Here is a 21,071-nt window from a genome sequence, read left to right on the forward strand (position 1 = left end):
CATTTTGAAAGCTCGAAAGGCTTTCACGCCGCCGCGCAGGTCTTTTTCCTCAGGACGTCGCGCAGCTTCTTGAGCCTCCGCTCCGTGACGGCTCGGACGTAGCTGTCGGACTGGATGATGGCCATGCCGTCGTGGACCACGCCCATCACCAGCAGAGGGTTTTCCTCCACGGTGACGTTGGGGCAGGGGCAGCTCCAGTCGATCTTGGCGATGGTCACCTCCAGGTGTTTGGTGTTGAAGAAGGTCAAGCCCATCTTTTCGTCTCTCAGCACCTCCTCCAAGCTGAAACGGGCCAACCCGGAGTCCAGGTCCTCCACCAGCTCCGTCAGCCGGCCCACGATGGCGAAATCACTCCGGCACAAGCTGGGAACCATTTTACCCTTCACTCGACACGTCTTGCACGGCTTCCTCTTGGGCTGCGGGCAGTTGGCCTCGCACTCCTTCTTGGTGAGGAAGCTGTTGGCGTTCCCTTGGCAGCCACCGTACGCGAAGGCCTGGCACTGTTTCATCACCGAGTTCCAGGCCCAACGGGCCTCCCAAGACTTGCAGGGGCCCTGCACGGCGGGCAGGAAGCAGATCCCCATCCCCTCCCGCTGGCAGGAGGCCTTGCACTCCTCGTAAGTCTCGAAGCGGTTGCGGCTGTCGTCACACCCGCCGTTGCTGAAGGTTATGCAGGAGCCCAGCTTGCCGTCGTAGTACCAGTCGACGTGGCGCTCTCCGCTGCACACCCGCAGGTCCACCTCGGCCAGGCAGTCTGCCGGCGAGAACGGCCGCCCCATGGGCATCTCGGGGTCTTCGGAGAAGTCGTCGCCGGACCTGCGGATGACGGACAGCGGGTAATCTGCGCGGAGGACTCCCACTGAGTTCCGTGCAACGCAGGTGTAGATGCCCGTGTCCCACACCTGGGCGTTGTAGATGACCAGCTGTCCGATGTTGGTGATGACCACGTTGCCATACATCTGGTCCGGCCTCATGACCAGCCGCTCACGCCGGTCGCTCTGCTTTTCCCACGTCACGTCGGGCCTGGGCACGCCGATGACGTCGCAGTGGAAGCTGACCGTGCCGCCGACGTAGATGGCCTGGTGGTGAGGGTTGGAGTACAGCGTGGGAGCCATGGGGTCCTCCTGGGAGGACGTCTGGGTTGGGTTCGCCGTCGTGTCTTGAGGCAGAGGACTGGTGTGAGGCCCAGCGAGGTAGAAGCGACAGGGGACCACAGTGAGCGTCGCCCCCCGGATGCAGGCCTCGGCGTCCATGTAGCAGCGGTTGAAATACGTGAGACCGTCCGACGCGCAGGTGAAGTTGGGCTCCTTCTCGCAGCGGTCCTGGCACTTGCAGATGGGCTGCCCGTCCCAGATGTCACAGGTGGCTCCCTGCTGGCTGCAGATGAAGCCCTCGCAGGTCGCCGTGGAGGCGGAGGCTTCGTCCGCCTTCTCTCCGTGTGGCTGAGCGGGAGTGCCGTCAGAGAAACGAGCAGCAACACAACTGTTGAGGCCACACACATTGGTGCAGCATTTCTCAAAGTCAGCACAGTCCTACACACAGAACATGCAGCAGGAATGAGTATTTCTGTTTTAAAAGTCTAAAACACACAACAAAAAATAAAAAGTGTGACATTTGTGATTTCTCACACCGGTGCGCAGATCGGATTAAATGATCTCACCTCGTCGATGTTGCATTCCCTCTCGCAGGTGCTTTGCGCGTCAACCCAGAGATTGGAGTTTAGTTTGTTTGGGCAAAATCCGTCATGTTTAACTTTGGTTTCCGTCACGCTTGAACACAAAGAAAGTCGGGGTGAATCGCAAAACACAAGTATCAACAAATACACACGTGCCCAACCTGGAAGTCTTGTGGAGCCGGGGGCGTTACGCCAACTAGTGTCCTTTGTTCGTCTCTCATCCAGGAGTTTGAGGGGAATTTCATACATGGTTGCTTTTTTGCATGGGTCGCGCAGCAAATATTTCCGTTCCTCATTTGACTCTCGAGAAAACTCAGATGGTTCCGATCGATTCCCAGTTGCGTCCGTCTGCTCTGCGCGTAAACAAGATCGGTTTTGCTGCGCGCAAAGAGGAAAATAGTGTCAAAAAATCCACGGCAGACATGTGGCGAGTCGGATAAACTCCAGTCCCGTGTGAAGGGATGCAGTGGTGATGCATGAAAACGTCCGTCTTGGTGATGGAAAAATGCATGCAACAATTAGCCAGCCCGCCTCCCCGAGCTGCGGAATAAGCGAACCAAACTGCACAATGAGAGAGAAAGACGCAACATCAGCCTTTCAGAGTGTGAATGGAGGTGGAGAGGGCAGCCCCTCTGACCGCCCCCGTGCTCGTCCAGTGTCTGAAACTTTTATGAAGCAGAGCCATGCACCAAGCAACTGGACAAACATTGTAAAAACATCAAAGAAAACATGCAAGAGGTCTTAACAACCGTGCGCACGGAGCTCCGCGTTCCGGTGAGAAACCCAACGTTAAATGTGTCCAGACAGGATTTGTAGAGCTCTTGCATGTCATGAATAAGTAACTTATTTGTTTGTTTGATTTTAATCTGTCATCAGTGCAAGTTTTTTTTAATGATCAGGAGTGATACTGAGTCGTGCACATTATCCAAAATCCAATCCAAAAGGAACGGAATGTGTTGTTGGTCTTCAGGTGCGCAATGTGAAGAGCGTTTAAACACACACACACACACACACACACACACACACACACAAACACACGGGGCGTGTCACGTCCCGTCTTGTCTCGCAAAAACACGCTGTTTACATCCTCCTTGTCTAGACGTGGGTCAATTTAGCGTCCCTCATTCGCGCTCAGCTCAGAGATGCCACGGTCAGGTGGGAAAACGTAAAGCGCCGCATTTTCAGCAGTGTGTGACCCATGTTGTGCCGGGGGGTGGGGGTGTGCGTGCGTGCGTGTGCGCGTGCGCGTGTGAGAAGCAGCTCCCCTCATCTTTTCTTTGCAAGTGACCCCGCAACCTTTCGGTGACTTCTGACCGCGCTGTATTCAGGCTCTGCTGAGATGATGCCCGTTTATCCAAAAACTGGCCAATACCGAAGGAGCAGATAATCAATTCAGCCCCCCCCCCCTCCTCCTCCACCATCACATCCACCACCACCGGGCTTTATGGCACCTCCACACCAGCGGTGGCCCCTGATCGGACAAAGGAAACAAAAACACATCTCCCACAATTCCCACAGTGACCCCGATCAATGTCTGAAGGAGAGAGTATAATAATGCAGAGGACAAATCTTTATTTTGATTTGAGGATTGCTTCAGATGGAGCCCAAACCTCGAGACACATAGCTCTGGTAGTAACAATCATCAATAAACGTTTACATATAGTGCTTTACATGTTCACACGGGAGCCCAACACGTTAAGCAGGCGACAGTATGACACATGCACCGGGTCCGCTTGCTCCCCCGCCCCACCCCCGCGACCTTGCGTGTCGGCGTGGGACAAAAATGGAGAGTTTCATCAGAATAAACACGTCTGCATTCAAATGTTAGAAGAAAATATCACAAGTTTTGGTTAAAATACTGTGCGTCTTCTCTGCAGATGTCATTGCTTGGCTCCTGCATTGTGACAATACATTGTAAACAACCACTGTTACCCCATCTATTACACACACGCAAACACACACGCTCACTCACTCACACACACACACACATACAGACACACACACGTTCAGATGCAACTTCAGCAGCAATAGTACAAATACTCAAAAACAAGCAGCAGCGTTGGATGAAACCACCACAAACTGTGCACTTGAAAGCGCCCCGCCTCCGATTCTCACACGTCGCCACAGGAAAGAAGTGGCTTTACATTCATAGATACCGAACATGTACATGAAATATCCAGAAAGCAACCGAATTAAGAACACTCCTCTCACTCGCACCTCGTTAAGAACGGATGTCTAAAAATGTGAAATTTATGAAGTTAAAATGGCAACGAGGATAATCTGCGTTTGTACACGGCTTTCTCACCACAAAATCATTTATTCCCCGCGAGAAGTTCAGCGAATAAAAAAACATTTCCATGCTGGGTATGGTCGGAACCATTAAAGGAGCGGCATAACAAAGAGCGGTGGATTTGTAGGTCAGAGTGAGCAAACACGTGTCTGAGCTCATGATGGATTGAGATGGAGAGGGAATTCATTTGGCCGGAAATTTAGGGGCAACGTAGAAAGTCCCACTAACAAGACAAACTCAGCTTTCACATGTAAAGTGGAGCCAAGACTCTCAATGTTTCTCAATTGTTAACGCCAATTCTTCTTCTTTTTTTTTTCTTTCGTTGGAGCCCATCTGGGAAAGCACATCTGCTCGTCTCGTGACATTCAATTCAGGCCGGACTTACTTGAAACATAACTCGTCTCTGATTTGAATAAGTCGCTCACCACCCGCGGAGCTGCCGCGTTATTTCTCAGTGGGATATAAAAAGGCAAGAAGACACAAAACATCAAAGCAGATCGCCACAAAAAAAACATTCAAGAACAAACAAGTTTTAAAACCTCCACCTCCAAGACTGTCACCAAAACACAGACCAACACACACACAGTATATTTACAGCTTCGGATCCGACTTTAAATACCAAGAAAACAACCCTTTTTCCACATGAAAGCTAGTCGTTGTGCATCCACTGCTTTGTAGTGTTGACAGGTGAGCAAATATCCTCCATTCACATCTGCTGATCCCGTGAAAATCCTGTCCTGCGTGGTCGCAGTGAGCCCCGGCAGCGAAGGGTTTACAGGTAAACGAACATCCACAAGATGGCACCCGTAAGCGCAAAGAGAACAGAAACCAATCCAACCAGTTTCCAAAGGTCAAGGTGAGTTCACAGCTATATCTGTTTCAGACGAACGGTGCTGACAGCTCTCCTTGCTTTCCTCTGGCCTCGTGACCCCTTGGAGCAACAACACTTTTAATACTCGCCCAACGGAGGCCGCCGGTGGGAGACGCCTTCACTACGAGATCTTACAGTTCCCCTTCGAGGACTGCGAGGAGTTCTTCGGTGGACTCTGCGGCGGCCGGAAGGACTTTGAGCGTTTCAGACTGTTCCCTTTGCTCCCGCCGCCGCCGCCTCCCGAAGCCGCGCTGTTGGCCACCGAGTACGAGCGTCCGTGCATCATGACCGCGTTCATGCCGTTGGCCATGGAGAAGGACTTGAGGTGAGACTTGATGGCGACGGGGAGGGGCAGTTTGTCGATGAGGTGCACCGGCGTGCAGGAGACGATGGACCGGCAGCACAGATCCTGGAGGCTGAACACTGCGGACCGACACAGGAAACGTTCAGTTGCGAGATGCCGTGAACGAGTGTGTGTGTGTGTGCAGCTGAGGTGGTGGAAGAAAACGGCAAAAGTGCAAATCGGCGCCGCGGCTGGAGAAATACATGAATTGTGCATCAAGATGAATGAAAATACAATGCGACAGTGTTTTTTTGTATTTTTTGGTTGTAATACATTAAGTGAGTGAAGTGGTCAAACAGTGGGATATAAATCTTGAAACACACACCTCTGTTGGGCCTCCAGAATTTCTCCATCCCGTGCCTCATCAGCACGATGCGCGACAGCTCTGTGAAGGACTCGATGACGTTGAAGTTGCAGAGTGGACTGACCTCGAAGAAAGTCATGCTGTTCTTTTCTGCGTACGCTCTGGCCTGCTCGGTCGGCACCTGCCGCTTGAAAGCCAGGTGGAGCCGGTTCCCCACAAGGATCCTGGGCACTCCGGGGGCGTGCTGAGGAAAACAACCGAAAAGTGCCGTCACGTCCCATTGCCAAATCCCACCATGCCCTGCTGAGTGACTCATGTGCAAAATGTCATCATGAGGCGACGTGGATGATGGGATCTCTTTAAAAGTCTGCTTGTGTTATACCTCATCAATTTCCCGAATCCAACGGTCAATGCCATCGAATGACCAGCCATTGGTGATGTCATACACCAGAAGGATGCCCTGTGCAAGAAACAGATGATAGTGTTGAGACAAAATAACATGTTGCCGCATCCTGTTCCTGATCCTTCACTTTAAAAGATCATACAAGAGTGAGTTTGCAGGTAAAATGCAAATTCCTTGAATGGGCCAAAGGTCTGTGGGTTCTGTGTACAATTTAAGAGACTGTCCATCTATATCAATGTAGGCTGCAGAACTGGCTGAAGACCCCGATGTCATTTAGGGATGCACCTGGAGAAATCCTAGGAACCAGGAGGCTGAAGAAGGCTAAAGTAAAAAGGCGTTTACACTCAACTAACAGCCAGAAGATTGAATATATTGCCCATCCTGCACAAGCACTTGGTGAAAAAAAGGAATTATTTGAAAGTGCAACTCCCATAAAGGACAGTTTTTGTTGCTATCTGCTGGACTTCACAACACAAAGGTGAAGCGCACGACCCTTGTTTGAGTTGTGTGTGTCTGTCGGCTATTTTTCACATAACAGCACCTCTGCTCGTTTGTCCCTTCTGCTCCCGTCTTTGTCCCAGCCCACGCAAGGAAAACAAGCAGAGGAGACACTGGGCTGGTTGTGTATCATATATCTGACACAGGAGTCACACATCCGGCATAAACCAACACAGTGACAACCTATGTGACCGGCACCTGCATTGTGAGAGTGAGTTGTGATACTCAAGAGGAGAAATTCCCCACAGAAAGGTTTTTTTGTTTGATGCTGCAATAGTACAGAGCTAACTATTATACTACAATGCCAATTTTGTTGTTTTCTGACTTACTTTACTTGTATTCACTAGTGTTTTACCTATTTATTTGACTCGTGAACAACAAGTTGTGAAGGGCAATATCTCACCTCCCATCAACAAAAACATTTACCTGTGCTCCACGAGAGTAGGATCTGAAGATAGTGCAGAATCTTCCTTGTCCTGACGTGTCCCTTTGATAGAAACAGACAGATGTGAATATACCAGCATGTCGTGGGCTTGGTCGTCATATTCCAGCCTTGGTGTTTTCATTTACTGCTTACCACAACTCCAACTTCACTCGTCTCCCATCCAGCAGAATCGTGGTGGTTTTGTAATCAATCCCTAGAACATGGGAGGATGGTTTATAGCAGATATGTGCTGATAACTTTTTAAAAACAGTAAATTAAGGTGGAGACCGGTTCTCACCACTGCTGTAGGCATATGGAGACTCCACCGACCCGTCCTGCAAACTGTCCAAGATCTCTCCTTTCCCCACGTCGCTGTCACCCACCAGGAGAAATTTCAAGAGGTAATCGTAACTCTTTACAGGGCTACTCTGAGTCCCCATCATCCCACGCATTGGCTCCGGTTCACACAGAGCTTTTCAAGCCCGTAAATCGTCCGCTCCTTGGGGCAAAACAGAACAAGCGCCCCCCCCTCGAGCTGAGTGCCGTTTGACGTGGGCTACACGACGAGCTGGTACGCCACCAACGTTACAGATAATATTTACCTCTCTGTGGGGCTTCTAACACATAAATCCCCCTGATTTGAGTTTTAAAAAGCGGGTGGATGTTAACGTACCGGAGTCCAACCTCGGAGATCGCCGGTACTCCTCACATTAATGGTCAAAACAAGCTTCGATGCTAGCAGGCTCGTTAGCTCGCCAGCTAACGCGAACGATCGTAACGCATTTTAGTCAGAAACCGACGCACAAAGGTGGATCTCCGCTGTGTAATCCCGCATACAATGATACTTCACCAGACGGAGACCGACGGCTTTACTGTGTTACAGAGGAAAACGCGAACAAAAGATGTTCAGGCTCTGAGAACAACGTACATCCAAAGTGTATGTGCTGGAACTTCCTGGTGGTGACGTCATGGGAGCGTCACATCCGGCCATGGGCTCAAAAACATCGTTTTCTAAATCTCATTAAAATTTAGATCACAGGTGTCAAACACATTTTGCTTCAAGGGCTTCATACAGCCCAATTTCATCTGGAGTAATACAATGCCATAATAACTTTTGAATCTAAATTTGAAAGTTGTTCTTTGCGCTGGAGCGACTGAAACTGTCTTCTTTTTTCACAATACCCAAAAATTACTACTAATATTGACTACAATCTCAAGATAAAGCCAGATTTGATGAAACCCTCTCGTGAAAAATACAAAGAACCCCCCCCCCCCGATTACTATAGCAGTTGCATTGTGCATGTTTTTACTATACGCACACTGACAGTATGGCTTTCAGGGTATAAGGCCCCATTTTGAATGTTTTCAAGTGAAAAGGCAATACTTTTGTTGCATTTTGGATTGAATTCTTGAAAAATGTTGTATAATCTTGTTGTCATATCGTATACGCCGTTGACCACCACTGTCCGATAATGTAGCATGGTATTTGCACACAGAAGAAGATCATTAGACTCATACATAATATTGTCAACCTTAATACACTGGCATGTTTTTGTGCCAAATATACTCAATTATCCTTCCAAATGTGTCATAAATACCTTGAAATCCAAAACTTCAAATCAATAATGCTCAATTCAACTTTATTTATATAGCATTACATACAATGCAATTATTTGTTTTTTTTTACACAACTGTCCCACAATAGGTTCTAATCCAGCCCAACAAACCACCAAACATTGGGTAAAATTTCAAAGACATTGATCTTCAAACAAATATTTTTACAGTAGCAGATGCAAAACAACACTGAGTTGAGATGTCAATGATGCTGCCATGAAAGATAACAACCTCGTTGCAAGCAAACCAGGGTCAGAGTCATTCTCTCAGGGTGAGTTTGTAAAAACATGCGAAATGTAATATTTATGGGAAAAGTTAAAAGACATTTCACTGTATTTGGAACCAAAACGTTTCATTAAAATTGGACTTCATCTTGAGGTTGTAGTAATTGTTTTTTTTTTTCATACTTTAAACCATCTGTATTTGTGTGACAATGAAGAAAATCTTTAGGTAGGTCCTTCGGGGTGTGCAGACCTCTACTCCGGACTTTCTATGACTCTGTGGTGGTTCTGCCATCCATTACGCTGTGGCCTGTTGGGGAGCGGGCAGCACGGACCGGGACAGGAAGAGACTGAACAGGCTGGTCAGGAGGGCCGGCTCTGTCCTGGGCCGCTCGCTGGACTCGGTGGAGGAGGTGGGACAGAGGAGGACGTTAACCAGAATGTCCTCCATCATGGACAACACACTCCACCCGCTGCACCCGACAGTGGAGGAGCTCAGCAGCTCCTTCAGCAGCAGGCTCCGACACCCGCAGTGTAAAACACAACGCTACCGGAAGTCATTCATCCCAACAGCTGTTAGGATATTAAACAACTCACTGTAAATGTCCTACACTCTTCTCATGTACCGTTTACATCTGCACTGAGTACATCTCAGTTTCTACCTATCTACACTGCCTGTATATCAATTCTGTCAATCTACTCTATTTTTAGAGGATTTGTTTCTTTTTTACTGGATTGTTTTATTTTTTTTATTTTTACTTATTCTATTTTTTCACTCTTTTTTTTGCTCTTGTTTAGATATTTACATATGTTTACATATTTAATTCTTTAATTTGATAGTTTCTGCACCTTTTTACCTTGAGCTGTTGTAAGTTTGTGTTTCCCCCTGGGGAGGAATAAAGCTCTATTCTATTCTATTCTATTGTTTAAATTTAAAATATTTTTTTGGTTCGGGCCATTCAAGGTGAAATTAGACTGACTGTGGCTCCTTTAATAAAATGTTGTTTTACACTCCCGGGTTAATTGAACTGAATTTTCTTTACTACAGAAACATTTTCATTATAATACCCTTGAAACTCTATTGTTGAGGGGATTGCTCCGTTGTCATGCACTTTTCCCTGCTGTGTTTTGGGAGCGATGGGGATAAAGGTGATTATCATCTGTCGCCTCTCATTGGTTGTAGTTAATTATCATGTCTACCAGCTGTGAGGCGTCGCTCCTGTTTGCAGAGTACAAAAAGCAGGTGCGACCAGGTGATCACACTTCACTAGTTGAGGCGGAGGGCTCAGCAGTGGGTGGTAGCTGCTGGTGAGAAAATGAGGCTGCTGCATATTGAGCTTTTGTCCCTGCTGTTTTGTTCTGTTTCTTGTTATCAGATTAAAACAAGAGACGGCGATGCCCGATATGCGCAAGATCCTGAATTAGAATGGCCAGAGAAAGAAGAGCCAGACGAAGAAGAACAAGAAGCTCCCGCACCCGCACCCAAATCTTGGATGAGTTTGTCTGAAGCAAAGAAATATCCAGAGTATGTTATTGTCTCTCATGACCAGAAGGGGCTTTTCAAACCGGAGAGGGGTTACAGACCTCTCCCTGCATCGGCAAGGAAAATTCTGCTCGACCCTCAAGTTACCACTATTCCTGAAGGCGGATCAGACCCTGCCAAGAAGATCGAGGTCCTATGTCATATTGACAGGATGTATGTCCGAGTCAGAAGAGATATGTTCAGCACACCGGATGCATTTAAATCTTTGAAACTTGGAAACTGTCCAGTTAATGCAGGCAAGAAAGACCACTTCTTCCTCTTGTACCCCCTGAACTCTAACTGTGGATTCCAAAAAATGGTGGGTTGACACTTTTGACCTATTTTTTCAATAAATTATTGTCCATGTTTAAAACTGCAACCGACAAATGTTTCTCTTCCAGAGTAACCGAGACTGTGTGCTCGTCAGCATCGTGCTCTCCTTTAACCCAAACACCCCAATTCTGAGGGACCTGCCATTTGAAATTAAATTGCAGTGTCGATTTCCCAGGTGAGTAGTTTTCAGGTTCATTCTAGAAGTGTCACACTGGCATATCATTTTGTGTCAAATGCACTTGATGATCCTTCCAAATGGGTCAAATATACGTTGAAATTCAACTCTTCAAATCAATAATGCTGAGAGAAATTGTTGTAGAGGAGTTGTCTGAGAACCCTTCAGGTTTGGAGGGTGTAACACTTTATTTCTCCCCCTCCAGGTTTTTCCACTCGTACAAAGTTGGCTTCTCTCCTGAATTACAAGGTGGCACGGTGTACAGGCAACTCCAGTCACGAACCACATTTGCCCTCACTCCTCAGGATGGTGCGCTCATTTAAATGCAATTTCAAAGTGAAGTTAAAATGCACTAACTCATTGTAGATGTGGAAATTTGTCAAACCTCATTTTCTTGATGACTTGACACAGGTTTTAATGTTGACACATTTATTTTCACACTTTTATACAAAAATACAGCATACATGTATTGTCAGGCTGTTGAAACCTATGCAGTTCCTCTTAAACTGTTGACCTGCTCAAGAATTTTTTTGTTTTGTTTTCTGTCCTATTCCCTGAAGAATATGGGAACAACATCATGGGATCCAGAACCTTCACTTTGGGACAGCCGATGTTCTTCCAGGCCAGTGGACCTGGCAGCATGACCAGTGCTGGAAACAAGCGTATCTACATTCAACAATGTCACATGACCGTCTCCCAAAACCCCAACTCAACACCAAGATATACGGTCATCGACAACCAAGGGTAATCAGTTTTCCACGACTAAAGATGACTTTTTTCTCTCTCTCTTTTTTTTTTTTAAGCTGTGGATACTAGTGTACATTGACTTTACCTTCCAGCTGTATGATTGAGAGCAGGATCACGCCATCATCTCGGTTCATCAAAGGCGACCAGAAGACAAATCAAAGATTTCGAGTGGCTGCCTTCATTTTCAGGGACCAGGTTTCCTCTGCGTCGACGCAGGTACTGCCACGTGGACCTTGACGCAGTCGCACATGAAAAGTTTTCTAACGTTGCGCTTTCTTTCAGCAACTCTTCATGCACTGCCAGATCTTTTTGGGCCCACTCACCCCAACTCCAAGTTCAAAGGCGTGCAACTTTGATCCAGTAAACAAGAAGTGAGTTCAAAATGTTGGCGGGTTGTGTCATGTGGGTGGCTCTGACCAAAACTCTCCTGTTTGTGGGGTAGATGGAAGGAGCTCCACGGTCCCGACTGGGTCTGCAACTGTTGTGGGTCAACTTGCCCGTCACCGCACCCAAGGGGCAAGTATAATTTGTGTTTAAAAAAAAATGCAAAGTCTATTAAGAAACATTCATTTCTACAGTAATCATTGACAAATCACATTTTTTGCAGTATGAAATTTCTCTGAAAAATGTAATTCTTATTTCAGCAGCGTCCAGTGCTGTAATCTCCACTCGGTCTTGGAAGGTTGGAACCAGCGGCGAGGACTTAGCGGAGGTTGATCCTCTGAAAGAATCTGAGGCTGATCCATCGTCGGAAGAAGCTATTGCCGAAACTGACCAGAGCGCCTTTCCAAGTTCCTGGGATGTTTAATACTGAATGACATTTTTGAAATGATCTGACTTTTAAATAAATGAATGGCCTTCTTATGAATACTTTGCAGTACATGAGCCTACTTCAAATGTCTTGAGTCGACCCCTGTTGGTGCGTAATCCTCTATCAGCATGTGCGTGTTCTGCAGCATCTCCCGGAAATGCATCACGGCGTTTCTGTGCATGCATTCATGCACCACAAGGGGATGGAAGAGATTCACTGGCTTTGCTTTGGTGAACTCTGCTGGCAGTTCAATAACGGTTAAAGGGTTTCCAATAAGCGTGTGGTTCAGCAGCCTCTTCTCGAGGCCGGTTTCTATGACTCCCAGAACGTCTCGTAGCCTTGAAGCTATGTTGTGTGGTTTCCACTGTGCTGGATCGTTGTTTAGTAGCAGATGGAGGAGTGCCATTTTGAAGTGAAAGCCCCTCAGGCTGCTACTTCCTGTCAATGCAGTTTGTCTTTTGTGAAGAAACAGTGCAATTTCAAGCACCTGTAAGTGGCATGAGTCTTCAGGCAGTTGTCTGGAAAAATGCTGTAGGAGTCGTTCCTCATAGGCTGTCAAGGACGGTGTCCAGAATGTCTCCAGACGGTTTGAGGACAAAGGTGTGCTGAAGAAATGTACATCATTGTTCTTAACTACTGGCTTCATCCTGAAGCAAATCTTCTTCCCTGATCTGAATCGAATGGTCAAAGTGTCAACGGAGTGGAAGTAGAGGTTAAACTCGTATTTATGTGAAATCAGTCTCCAGGCCTCTTTGACGATGCTCTGAAACCATCTGATGATTTGTGACGTGGACAGGAACGGAGTGCCATTAAAGCAAAAGGGGCCATTGGATGCATCAACAGTTTTTGTCTTTGCCTTCTCGTCACCGTGGAGAAGACAAACCATGTCGTCGTCTGCATCAGAGGACTGACAGGGGCAGCCGTTTTGGTTTCTAATTTTTTGTACCACTTTTATTTGGCCACAGTCCTGCAGGTGAAAGAAATCACTGGTCTGATTGTTGCAGAGGTGACACTGGAAACTATAGGGCTCAGGTGGAGCAAGAGGAACAATGATCTGGCATCTGTTGATCCTCTGAAAGTCCTCGATCACCATCCCGCCATTTTTAACACTGACAGTCCTCATGACCTGGAGTAAGTCCTCTGCAAATCCTTCCAAAAATTCACCTTCCCACTTCTTTTCAGATGCAGCAAGGCCACATTTGGTAGAAAGCATCTGCAGCCTGTTCGTATCTGGCAATGTTAAATCTGTAGCGGTGCACAACACCGGAACATTCTTCTTGTTATTTTGGCGACTTCTACTGTGGTATTTCCTAAAGAAGCGAACCATGGAAATGATGGAAAATGTGTTCCAAATGTACCAGAGATGGTCCTCCCACTCTGTGCTGGCCTCCTCTCCAGTTTCATTTTCAGATAATGCAGCATAGACGTGTGAAGGAGGTCCTTCTGTTTCTCCAGAGCCAAACTTGTCTTTGTCAGGTTTTTCATGACGTCCCTGTTGTCCGTCTGGCTCCCTGAAAGGCCCATCACTCTGAATGTGGTTTGTATTTTGCTTGCTGGTGGCTTGTGAGGTCTTCTCCATTTCATTATATTTCCGTGACAGACTTGTGTCCAATTTAGCCATGAAACGCTGCCGTCCTCCTTCTTGATCAGCGTCGTCTTGGCTGATGACAGTCGCATCAGACAATTCATCTTTTTCAGTGGCAGGTCGGTCAGAGTGATTTTGTTTCTGAAGGGTATTTCTTATGTCGTCTCGTCTTTCTTCGTTGCCACCGAGCGTAATTTCCTCCTTGACAAATGTTTCTTGGTCGAGTTCCTCTTCCATTGTCAGCCTATTCTCTTCATGGTTTTCTATGCTCGCCGTGATATCATCCCAGTTCTCGAGTCCACGCTCGTCCCTCGGACACATTATGAGACTCAGAGCCAAAATAAACACTCGCAGCAGAGTTTCTTGCATCGTCACTGGATCTGATGTCTGTGAATGGATCAAACGGCAGTATCAGAAGTGCGTGTTTAAAAACCTCACCAGAAATCAAATGTGCAAAATCAATACTTTGCAGAATATTTGCAATTATTTACGAAATATGGCTATGACATGCAATTTTCACAATGATACAGAAGTCTGGGCTACTTCCTCAATGGTCTTGAAGCATTCACTTTTTTATACTGTTGCTCCACTGACTATGAAGCATTATTACTCATTGCACATTAACATTAAAGGAGAAAAAGGATACGCACCAAAACCAGTGGCAGTTTGTCTTAATAATGCGACGCTTCGATGTTGTGTGTGTGAAAAGGTGAAAAGGAGGAAACAGACGCCACCTTTCACAGACACCAGCTCTGTGATCTCTTCCTATTTTAGATGTAGTTTGTCTTCCGTGACTTATTTCCTGCACACCCTGCCCCTGTGCTCCGCTGTGACATTTTTCTCCGCAATACACAGATGAGAAAAGATAGCACAGCACACTTCCTGTAATTTCAACTGCATGCATCTTCAAAAAAGAACTGAAACGGACCGTTGCTCAGTTTAAATCGACGGTAGCAGAGGAGGGAATGCATGTAGCCACAAAGAAAATGTCTTTATTAATATTCACACAAAAAAAGTGATTTTTATAATCACTCCTGGAAGTCATGGATTTTCATAAAGTAATATAAAAGTGGTATTTATTGAGTGAAGTGTGCAGTATTTCAGAGGAGAAGACTATCATCCTGACTGGAAGATTTTTAAAGGCCTGAGAAAGTGGATTTGTTATCTTCCAAGGTTAGCAGGAGGGGTAGAGGAGTAACATGCTCACCATTGTGCAAGTAATTACCTTCCTGATACTGAAGAGTGGCTCAGATAAGTGGGTGTATTCCTAGCAACCACTACAACGAATAATGATTTAACAATCTTGTAGAATTCGACCAATCACGGAGCCTTGTGCGGAGCAGCATGACTTTCTACATGTATTTATTTGTTTATTTGAGCTGTTCTGTTCTACATCAGTGATTTTTATTTATAAAAAGAGAAAAGGCTATTTAATACACTTTGTTTTTCTTCCCATGAAGCTCGAAGTGGATGTTTCATATAAGACAACCTATAATCCACATCAGCTGAGTCTGATTCTGCCCTTCATTTTCTTGTGGGCTTCTAACTGGTTTGTCAAGCTCTATTCCTCTCAGTGGGTCCTGGTGTGTACAAAGGGAAATATAAAACTCATACAGATGACATTTTGCATGTCACAAGCCACCTTTCCCCTCATTTATTTGGTTCTGATCGGCCAGGTGGAGCAAATTCACCCCTCACCTCTGAGACAAAACCAAATTTTCCAGCCGAAGCCGCTGATATTTGAATGGCTCGGGGATGTTTGCATGCCTGTATTGTTAAGTGACACATGAGCACCAAGGCATCCTCAGAGTTCACATACATGACACTAGAAACACTGAGTACATTATTATTAAATGTATTTATTTATTATTAAATTATTATTGAAAGCAGTGTAAACAGCCTGTTTGAGTTCAATGACTTTTGGGGGATTTCACCCGTGAGAAAGTCAACTTTTAGTGAGGATCCTCGGTTACGTCACAGGCAGGTGTCCGTGCAGGGTGGAGCCTGATGATGAATGATGTGGTCGGCTTTGAACTTCTCAACATAACCAAAGAGTTCCAGACTCATGTTTCAGTCGGTCAAAGCTACAATGTTTACCAAGTATAAAGAAAACTACAAGTTATCTATTCTGGACACTGGCGTCATATAGTTTCAACGTTTTCATCCTCTCACAAGCTCTTAAGTGAAAAGGTAAGTGTGCGTGTAATTTACCTTATTCTTAAATATCCATAGAAATGTAATTGTATCGTGGTGTCTTTATCAAACTAATTCACATTGTTTGGTTCTTGTATTGGAACATAACGTACTGAGATAAAAATCATGAACCACTGGACATTTTTAACATGATTGTAATAGAAATGACAAAAAAAAAGCTTAATGTAACTGGTTAATTAGTTTCTCACAACTTTAAAGTTGTGGTCACATCTTAATCTAAAATTAATTTCACTAACTTGATGGTTTACTATATATATAACTGCTCATCTGGTCATTTATTACTTCTTTTAATTGCTTACAGTTTCGTAACAACTATTGAATCAATGGTTTGTGACATTAAATAAAACATTGAGACATTATTAATAATTTTTTATGCAAATTGGTAGAATCTTTTCAGTTAAATCTATTTTGTCTGATTAAAGCTATTTCTTTAATTGAAACTTTTATGGAATACTAAAAAACAGGGCAGACAATCACTGCTGACAAGAACATTAGATATTTTTGTGCATTTGGGCACATCTGCTTTTTTCATACATTTCATACCTTCAATGGATTCCCCCTAAATCTTCATTTGACACATCAGTAGAACTCTTGATGTGAAAACTGCATTCAAGGAGATTCGTGTGAAATAAGTGACCCCAGGTTCTTCCATGCTTTCTTTCCCAGATTTAACCCCATCAGAACAACAACAACAACAACAACAACAACAACAACAACAACAACAAAATCCACCAACTCTGCCAAGATGGATAAGTTTCGTATGATGTTCCAGTTCCTCCAGTCCAACCAGGAGTCTTTCATGAACGGGATCTGTGGCATCATGGCGCTGGCCAGTGCCCAGATGTACTCCGCCTTCGAGTTCAGCTGCCCCTGCATGCCAGAATACAACTACACCTATGGGATCGGACTGCTCTTTATCCCTCCTATATGGTTCTTCTTGTTGGGTTTTGTATTGAACAATAATGTGTCTGTGCTGGCGGAGGAGTGGAGAAGGCCGACCGGGAGAAGGACGAAAGATCCCACCATCCTACGCTACATGTTTTGCTCCATCACACAGAGATCCTTGATAGCGCCGGCGGTGTGGGTGTCGGTCACACTCATGGATGGAAAGAGCTTCCTGTGTGCTTTCAGCATTGACTTGGATCTTGACAGGTTCGGGAATTACAGCATTCTTAAAGGGATGTCGGAGGCGGAGAAGATAAGGCTGCTGGCAAAGATTCCCTGTAAAGATCTGTTCGAGCATCAGGAGATCCGAGTGGCAGCATCCCGATACATCAAGTGCATCTCACAGGTAGCTTCGCTGAAGTCTTTCTGGTTTCGTGAATGATGTTTCACTCATACCCATCCACTATTGTCAAGACCGTAGAAGTCATCAACGGTTCGTCGCCAGAGTCTCAGTCGGGTTCCTGTGTTATGAAACCTCACAAACTTCACACCGGGACATTTGGGATACTTCAACAGTCTGTGTTTTTGTGTCACTTTAAAAGGACGTCACACAGTTTTTGCATGATGGTAAAGTCACCGGCTCCACTCATGGGAAAATGTTTTAATCCGTTTGAGTACTTGGTAGTAAGAAGCAGTGACAATAAGAACACGGACAAGGGAAGTGAAAACAGGACAGTGTGAGGGGATACTGTATATGGCATAATAGATACTACAAAAGGCAAAGAGCATGCTTTGATGACATGGGAGAGCTCTGTGGATGTGCAGAAGGTCCAGTGTTGTAGCTATTGCATAAATGATGAGCACGTTTTTACACAGGATTCAGGGCTGTCATTTGAGAACGCCGTTAGTTTCTCCGAGGATTGAATGATCAGTAAATATATTTAAATATTGAGTTGTGAGCATCTTGCCATTATTTTTCGAATTTGAACAAAGTACCATTCAGACACAAAGCAATTCACAGTGATTTACAAAGAAATAAAAGAAATACATTAAAGTTTCTCACACACTCTCATCCTTTCCCCTAAGTTTTACTTTACTTTGCGCTGTTAGTATTTAGCATCCCAAATTACATACAACTATTACGTCCTGTTGTCAGGGAAACACACACTTCATGCTGTTTGAGATCTAACAACATCGTCTTATTGAGAGGGTCAAAAGGGTTTTAAGTGATGAGACAGATGTAGTGTTGAAGTATTACCTAGTAAGACAAGGATCCTGAGGCCTCGTATCTCTTTAGCACTGTGAAGAAATGGAGTTGAGGACAACAGAGGTCAACTGAACTGAACTGGTTTCAATGGATTATCGCCCTTCAATCTATGGACCACTCTACCATGTGAGCCACACCCTTGAAACAATAATCTCAATCCTAAAATGAACTGAATGTCACAAAAGATATGTCTGTTCAAATTAATTTAAGCCATTTTGAGATTTTTTGTTATGAAAAACCTTGTGGCCTCAGTATTTTAAAGATCCAGACTGCAGCCCACTTCGTCATTCCACTAATTTAATTTCCAGCTCATTTGACTTTTTTCCCTTTACTTTATTCTTCAATGACAGCAGTGACTTGAACCTTCCTCTCAGACTGCATTTCTCCTCACTCTTTGAGCTCCCTCAACCTTTCCTGGTGGCTTATTAGAGGGCTAGATGAGTCTTCAAATTTATTATTCATGGGACTGGGACCTATTCCAGTCCTCCAGGAAAAAAAAAAATACCCCCATTCGGTTATTTAGGTCTTTGATCAGCTGAAGGGCAATTTTACAGGCTTAAAAGTTACACATCTGTAAAAGTCTGGTGATTTTCAGATTCTGTTAATTAGCTGTGAAAGTGTCAGCACGCTGTTGAAAATGCTGTCTGCATCACATCTGACGATTTGACCAAATAACTTCAGCGATGTGATGCCACAGAGGTCTGAAGATTTATACCGAACCCTTAATGTTGAGTGTTTGGTTCGTCACGAAGTCAATAGTTTTCCCAAAATCTGTGTTTTGCAGGCCTGTGGATGGATTTTTCTGCTGTTGATGACCTTCACCGCCTTTCTGATCCGTGCCATCCGGCCATGCTTCACCCAGGCTGCCTTCCTGAAAACCAAGTACTGGTCCCATTACATCGACATTGAGCGCAAGATGTTCGACGAGACGTGCAAGGAGCACGCCAAGAGCTTCGCCAAAGTGTGCATCCACCAGTACTTTGAGAACATCAGCGGGGAGATGCAGAGCCTCCACCGCCACCGCAGGGACGACAGCGACGAAGAGGACGACGCGGAAAAACAGAGGAGCGACGAGGAGAAGCTGCTGGGAATCCGGGCCCAGGACGACATGAACAAGGTGTTGTGGAACTGGCACACCTGTAAGCCAGCTTTGGCTCTGCGAAAGGAGCACATGGACGGTGAAAACAATGGGAAACTGAATGGAAACGTCAACGGGGTGGCGAACGGGTTTGTGAAGGGACACACCCATGATGTGCAGAAAAAGGAATGGGCGGTGTATTACAGCAAGGTCTGAAGAGTCCAAATGACCAGATGAAAACACTCCCGTTGGATTTTCTAGGAGTCAGACTGAGTTCCCAAGCTGCAGATATAATTGTTAATCATATCTTGAGGATTTTGTAATGATAATCATGTTAAATGTAATAAGTGTCATGTTGTGTTTGGTTTAAGTGAGTGTGATAGTTTGACTCATGGTAGCTCACAGCTATTTACAATACTTGAACATTATTCCCACTTTAAAAAAAAAAAAAAATAATCACACAGATGCAGTTTAGGATTGTGGTTCTCATGCAGTGTAATCGAATAGGCGTGGTCCCAAACCAGTTGTTTTTTACTTCTGTCTCAGCTGTGTTTGATTTCAGTTTTTCATTGTTGTGAAAGCCCTCGAACGTTGCTCTTTGCGGTCCTCTTGACAAAGGAACCCTGAAGTCTGTAAATTCCCGGCTGCTCATAAGAACTGTTTGCATGAGACTGATCGTAAAATCATATTACAACACGCTGGAGGGTTCTCATCAATAGAGCCACTACCGGGATGTTTGTGCTGCACTCAAGTGCAGACATGTTAGAAATGTTCCCACAGGGCAAGACGCAAACTGAAACATGAGTTTCAGAATAAAAGAAAGAAAACAAAACTGTGTCATGCTTGTCAACTCTGTGATGTAAAACTATTTGTAAGTATAAGTAAGAAAATGTTACAATTTTGACACATTGTGAGGATTAAATGTTCTTTTTTTTTTTTTTTAAAGTTAAGTAAGAGATTGCTGTGCAGCCTCACTGGGTCAGTTCTTTCTGTTCGGAGCTGATCTCCCTACAATGCTACAGTAATTTGCAATCAGGCAAACCCGTGATTTATGCAAAAACAAAAGGTTGTGGCAGTCAAAACAATTTACATGTCACCAAGCAAACAAGGTCAGCATTTACATTTCTCTCATTTTCTTTGCCGGGAAGTTCTCCCAGTCGCTCCCCGTTAACGTCTCACTCGCAGAAAAACACTGCGACAAGAACTATCGAATATGTACGTCCCGTTTAACGTCTTCATCCTGTTGGAGACCTTGTGAGGGAGTCGTTGATACAAAGATTGCTCTCCCTGGAGGGTGTGCAGTTACCAAAACCACCACGCTTAATGCCACAATGACAACACCGGCCGGCAGCTACAGCACGACTCTGGAAACCTGCACACACCCAAACAATGCCTGTGGTGTATTAAGGCCTGTATTTAGGCTCATGCATCTGTGCAGTCCATCCAGCTGTTCCTCAGCACTCGGGAGTAATGTCATTTACTCTGGCAGGGCCGTGAGGGAGGGAGGGAGAGGTGGGCATCGTGAATGAAAATGGCATGTATCCCATTCAAGTCTCTCCTCCCTGCCCCCAGGGATTATTGAAGCAGCCCCCCCCCCCCCCTTTGACCGTCTCGCAGCTTCACCCAGTGGCCCAGCAGCTGTTCTCTCCCCCTGTGAATATGCAGCCGAGGCCTTGCCGGTGTGGGGGTGGACTTCCAATGCAATGTCTTTGTCTCGGGTGTGATTTTTACCCCCACCCCTTCTCTCTCAGTGCGTCTCCCACTCCTCGTATTATGTCATGTTCACATCTTGTCGTCTGCAGGTCTTCTCG

The 21,071-nt window shown here is 45.5% G+C and overlaps 4 protein-coding genes across 4 annotated transcripts; 1 reads left to right on the top strand and 3 right to left on the bottom strand.

Moving 5' to 3' along the window:
* Positions 1–23: 23 nt before the first annotated feature.
* On the bottom strand, positions 24–1,924 carry wfikkn1 (WAP, follistatin/kazal, immunoglobulin, kunitz and netrin domain containing 1; the record flags this gene model as incomplete). Its single annotated transcript, XM_080516298.1, has 2 exons — positions 24–1,532; positions 1,661–1,924. The coding sequence occupies 2 exons, from the start codon at positions 1,922–1,924 to the stop codon at positions 24–26; spliced, it is 1,773 nt and encodes a 590-aa protein (XP_080372424.1).
* A 1,303-nt stretch (positions 1,925–3,227) lies between these two features.
* On the bottom strand, positions 3,228–7,753 carry LOC308148899 (ras-related protein Rab-40C-like). The gene is made up of 6 exons (XM_080520449.1): positions 7,107–7,753; positions 6,962–7,022; positions 6,811–6,871; positions 5,866–5,943; positions 5,505–5,727; positions 3,228–5,259 (listed from the first exon to the last, which is right to left on the bottom strand). The coding sequence occupies exons 1-6, from the start codon at positions 7,258–7,260 to the stop codon at positions 4,958–4,960; spliced, it is 879 nt and encodes a 292-aa protein (XP_080376575.1). The 5' UTR covers positions 7,261–7,753; the 3' UTR covers positions 3,228–4,957.
* Positions 7,754–12,307: 4,554 nt separating this feature from the next.
* On the bottom strand, positions 12,308–14,185 carry LOC308144996 (inositol 1,4,5-trisphosphate receptor-interacting protein; the record flags this gene model as incomplete). The annotated part of the gene is made up of 1 exon (XM_080516310.1): positions 12,308–14,185. One exon carries the CDS (start codon positions 14,183–14,185, stop codon positions 12,308–12,310), a length of 1,878 nt encoding a protein of 625 aa, XP_080372436.1.
* Positions 14,186–16,775: 2,590 nt separating this feature from the next.
* On the top strand, positions 16,776–19,476 carry calhm1b (calcium homeostasis modulator 1b; the record flags this gene model as incomplete). The annotated part of the gene is made up of 2 exons (XM_080520447.1): positions 16,776–17,321; positions 18,967–19,476. The coding sequence occupies 2 exons, from the start codon at positions 16,776–16,778 to the stop codon at positions 19,474–19,476; spliced, it is 1,056 nt and encodes a 351-aa protein (XP_080376573.1).
* Between the last annotated feature and the right edge of the window lie 1,595 nt (positions 19,477–21,071).

The sequence above is a fragment of the Blennius ocellaris genome (assembly GCF_963422515.1).
Source record: "Blennius ocellaris genome assembly, chromosome: 3".
NCBI lineage: Eukaryota > Metazoa > Chordata > Actinopteri > Blenniiformes > Blenniidae > Blennius > Blennius ocellaris.

Excerpts from the sequence above, each read along its gene's own strand:
- LOC308148899 (XM_080520449.1), bottom strand. The coding sequence starts at position 7,260 with ATGCGTGGGATGATGGGGACTCAGAGTAGCCCTGTAAAGAGTTACGAT. Across the intron at positions 7,023-7,106 it reads TCCATATGCCTACAGCAGTG|GGATTGATTACAAAACCACC; the intron begins GTGAGAACCGGT and ends CCCATGTTCTAG. Across the intron at positions 5,728-5,865 it reads GGATTCGGGAAATTGATGAG|CACGCCCCCGGAGTGCCCAG; the intron begins GTATAACACAAG and ends TGTTTTCCTCAG.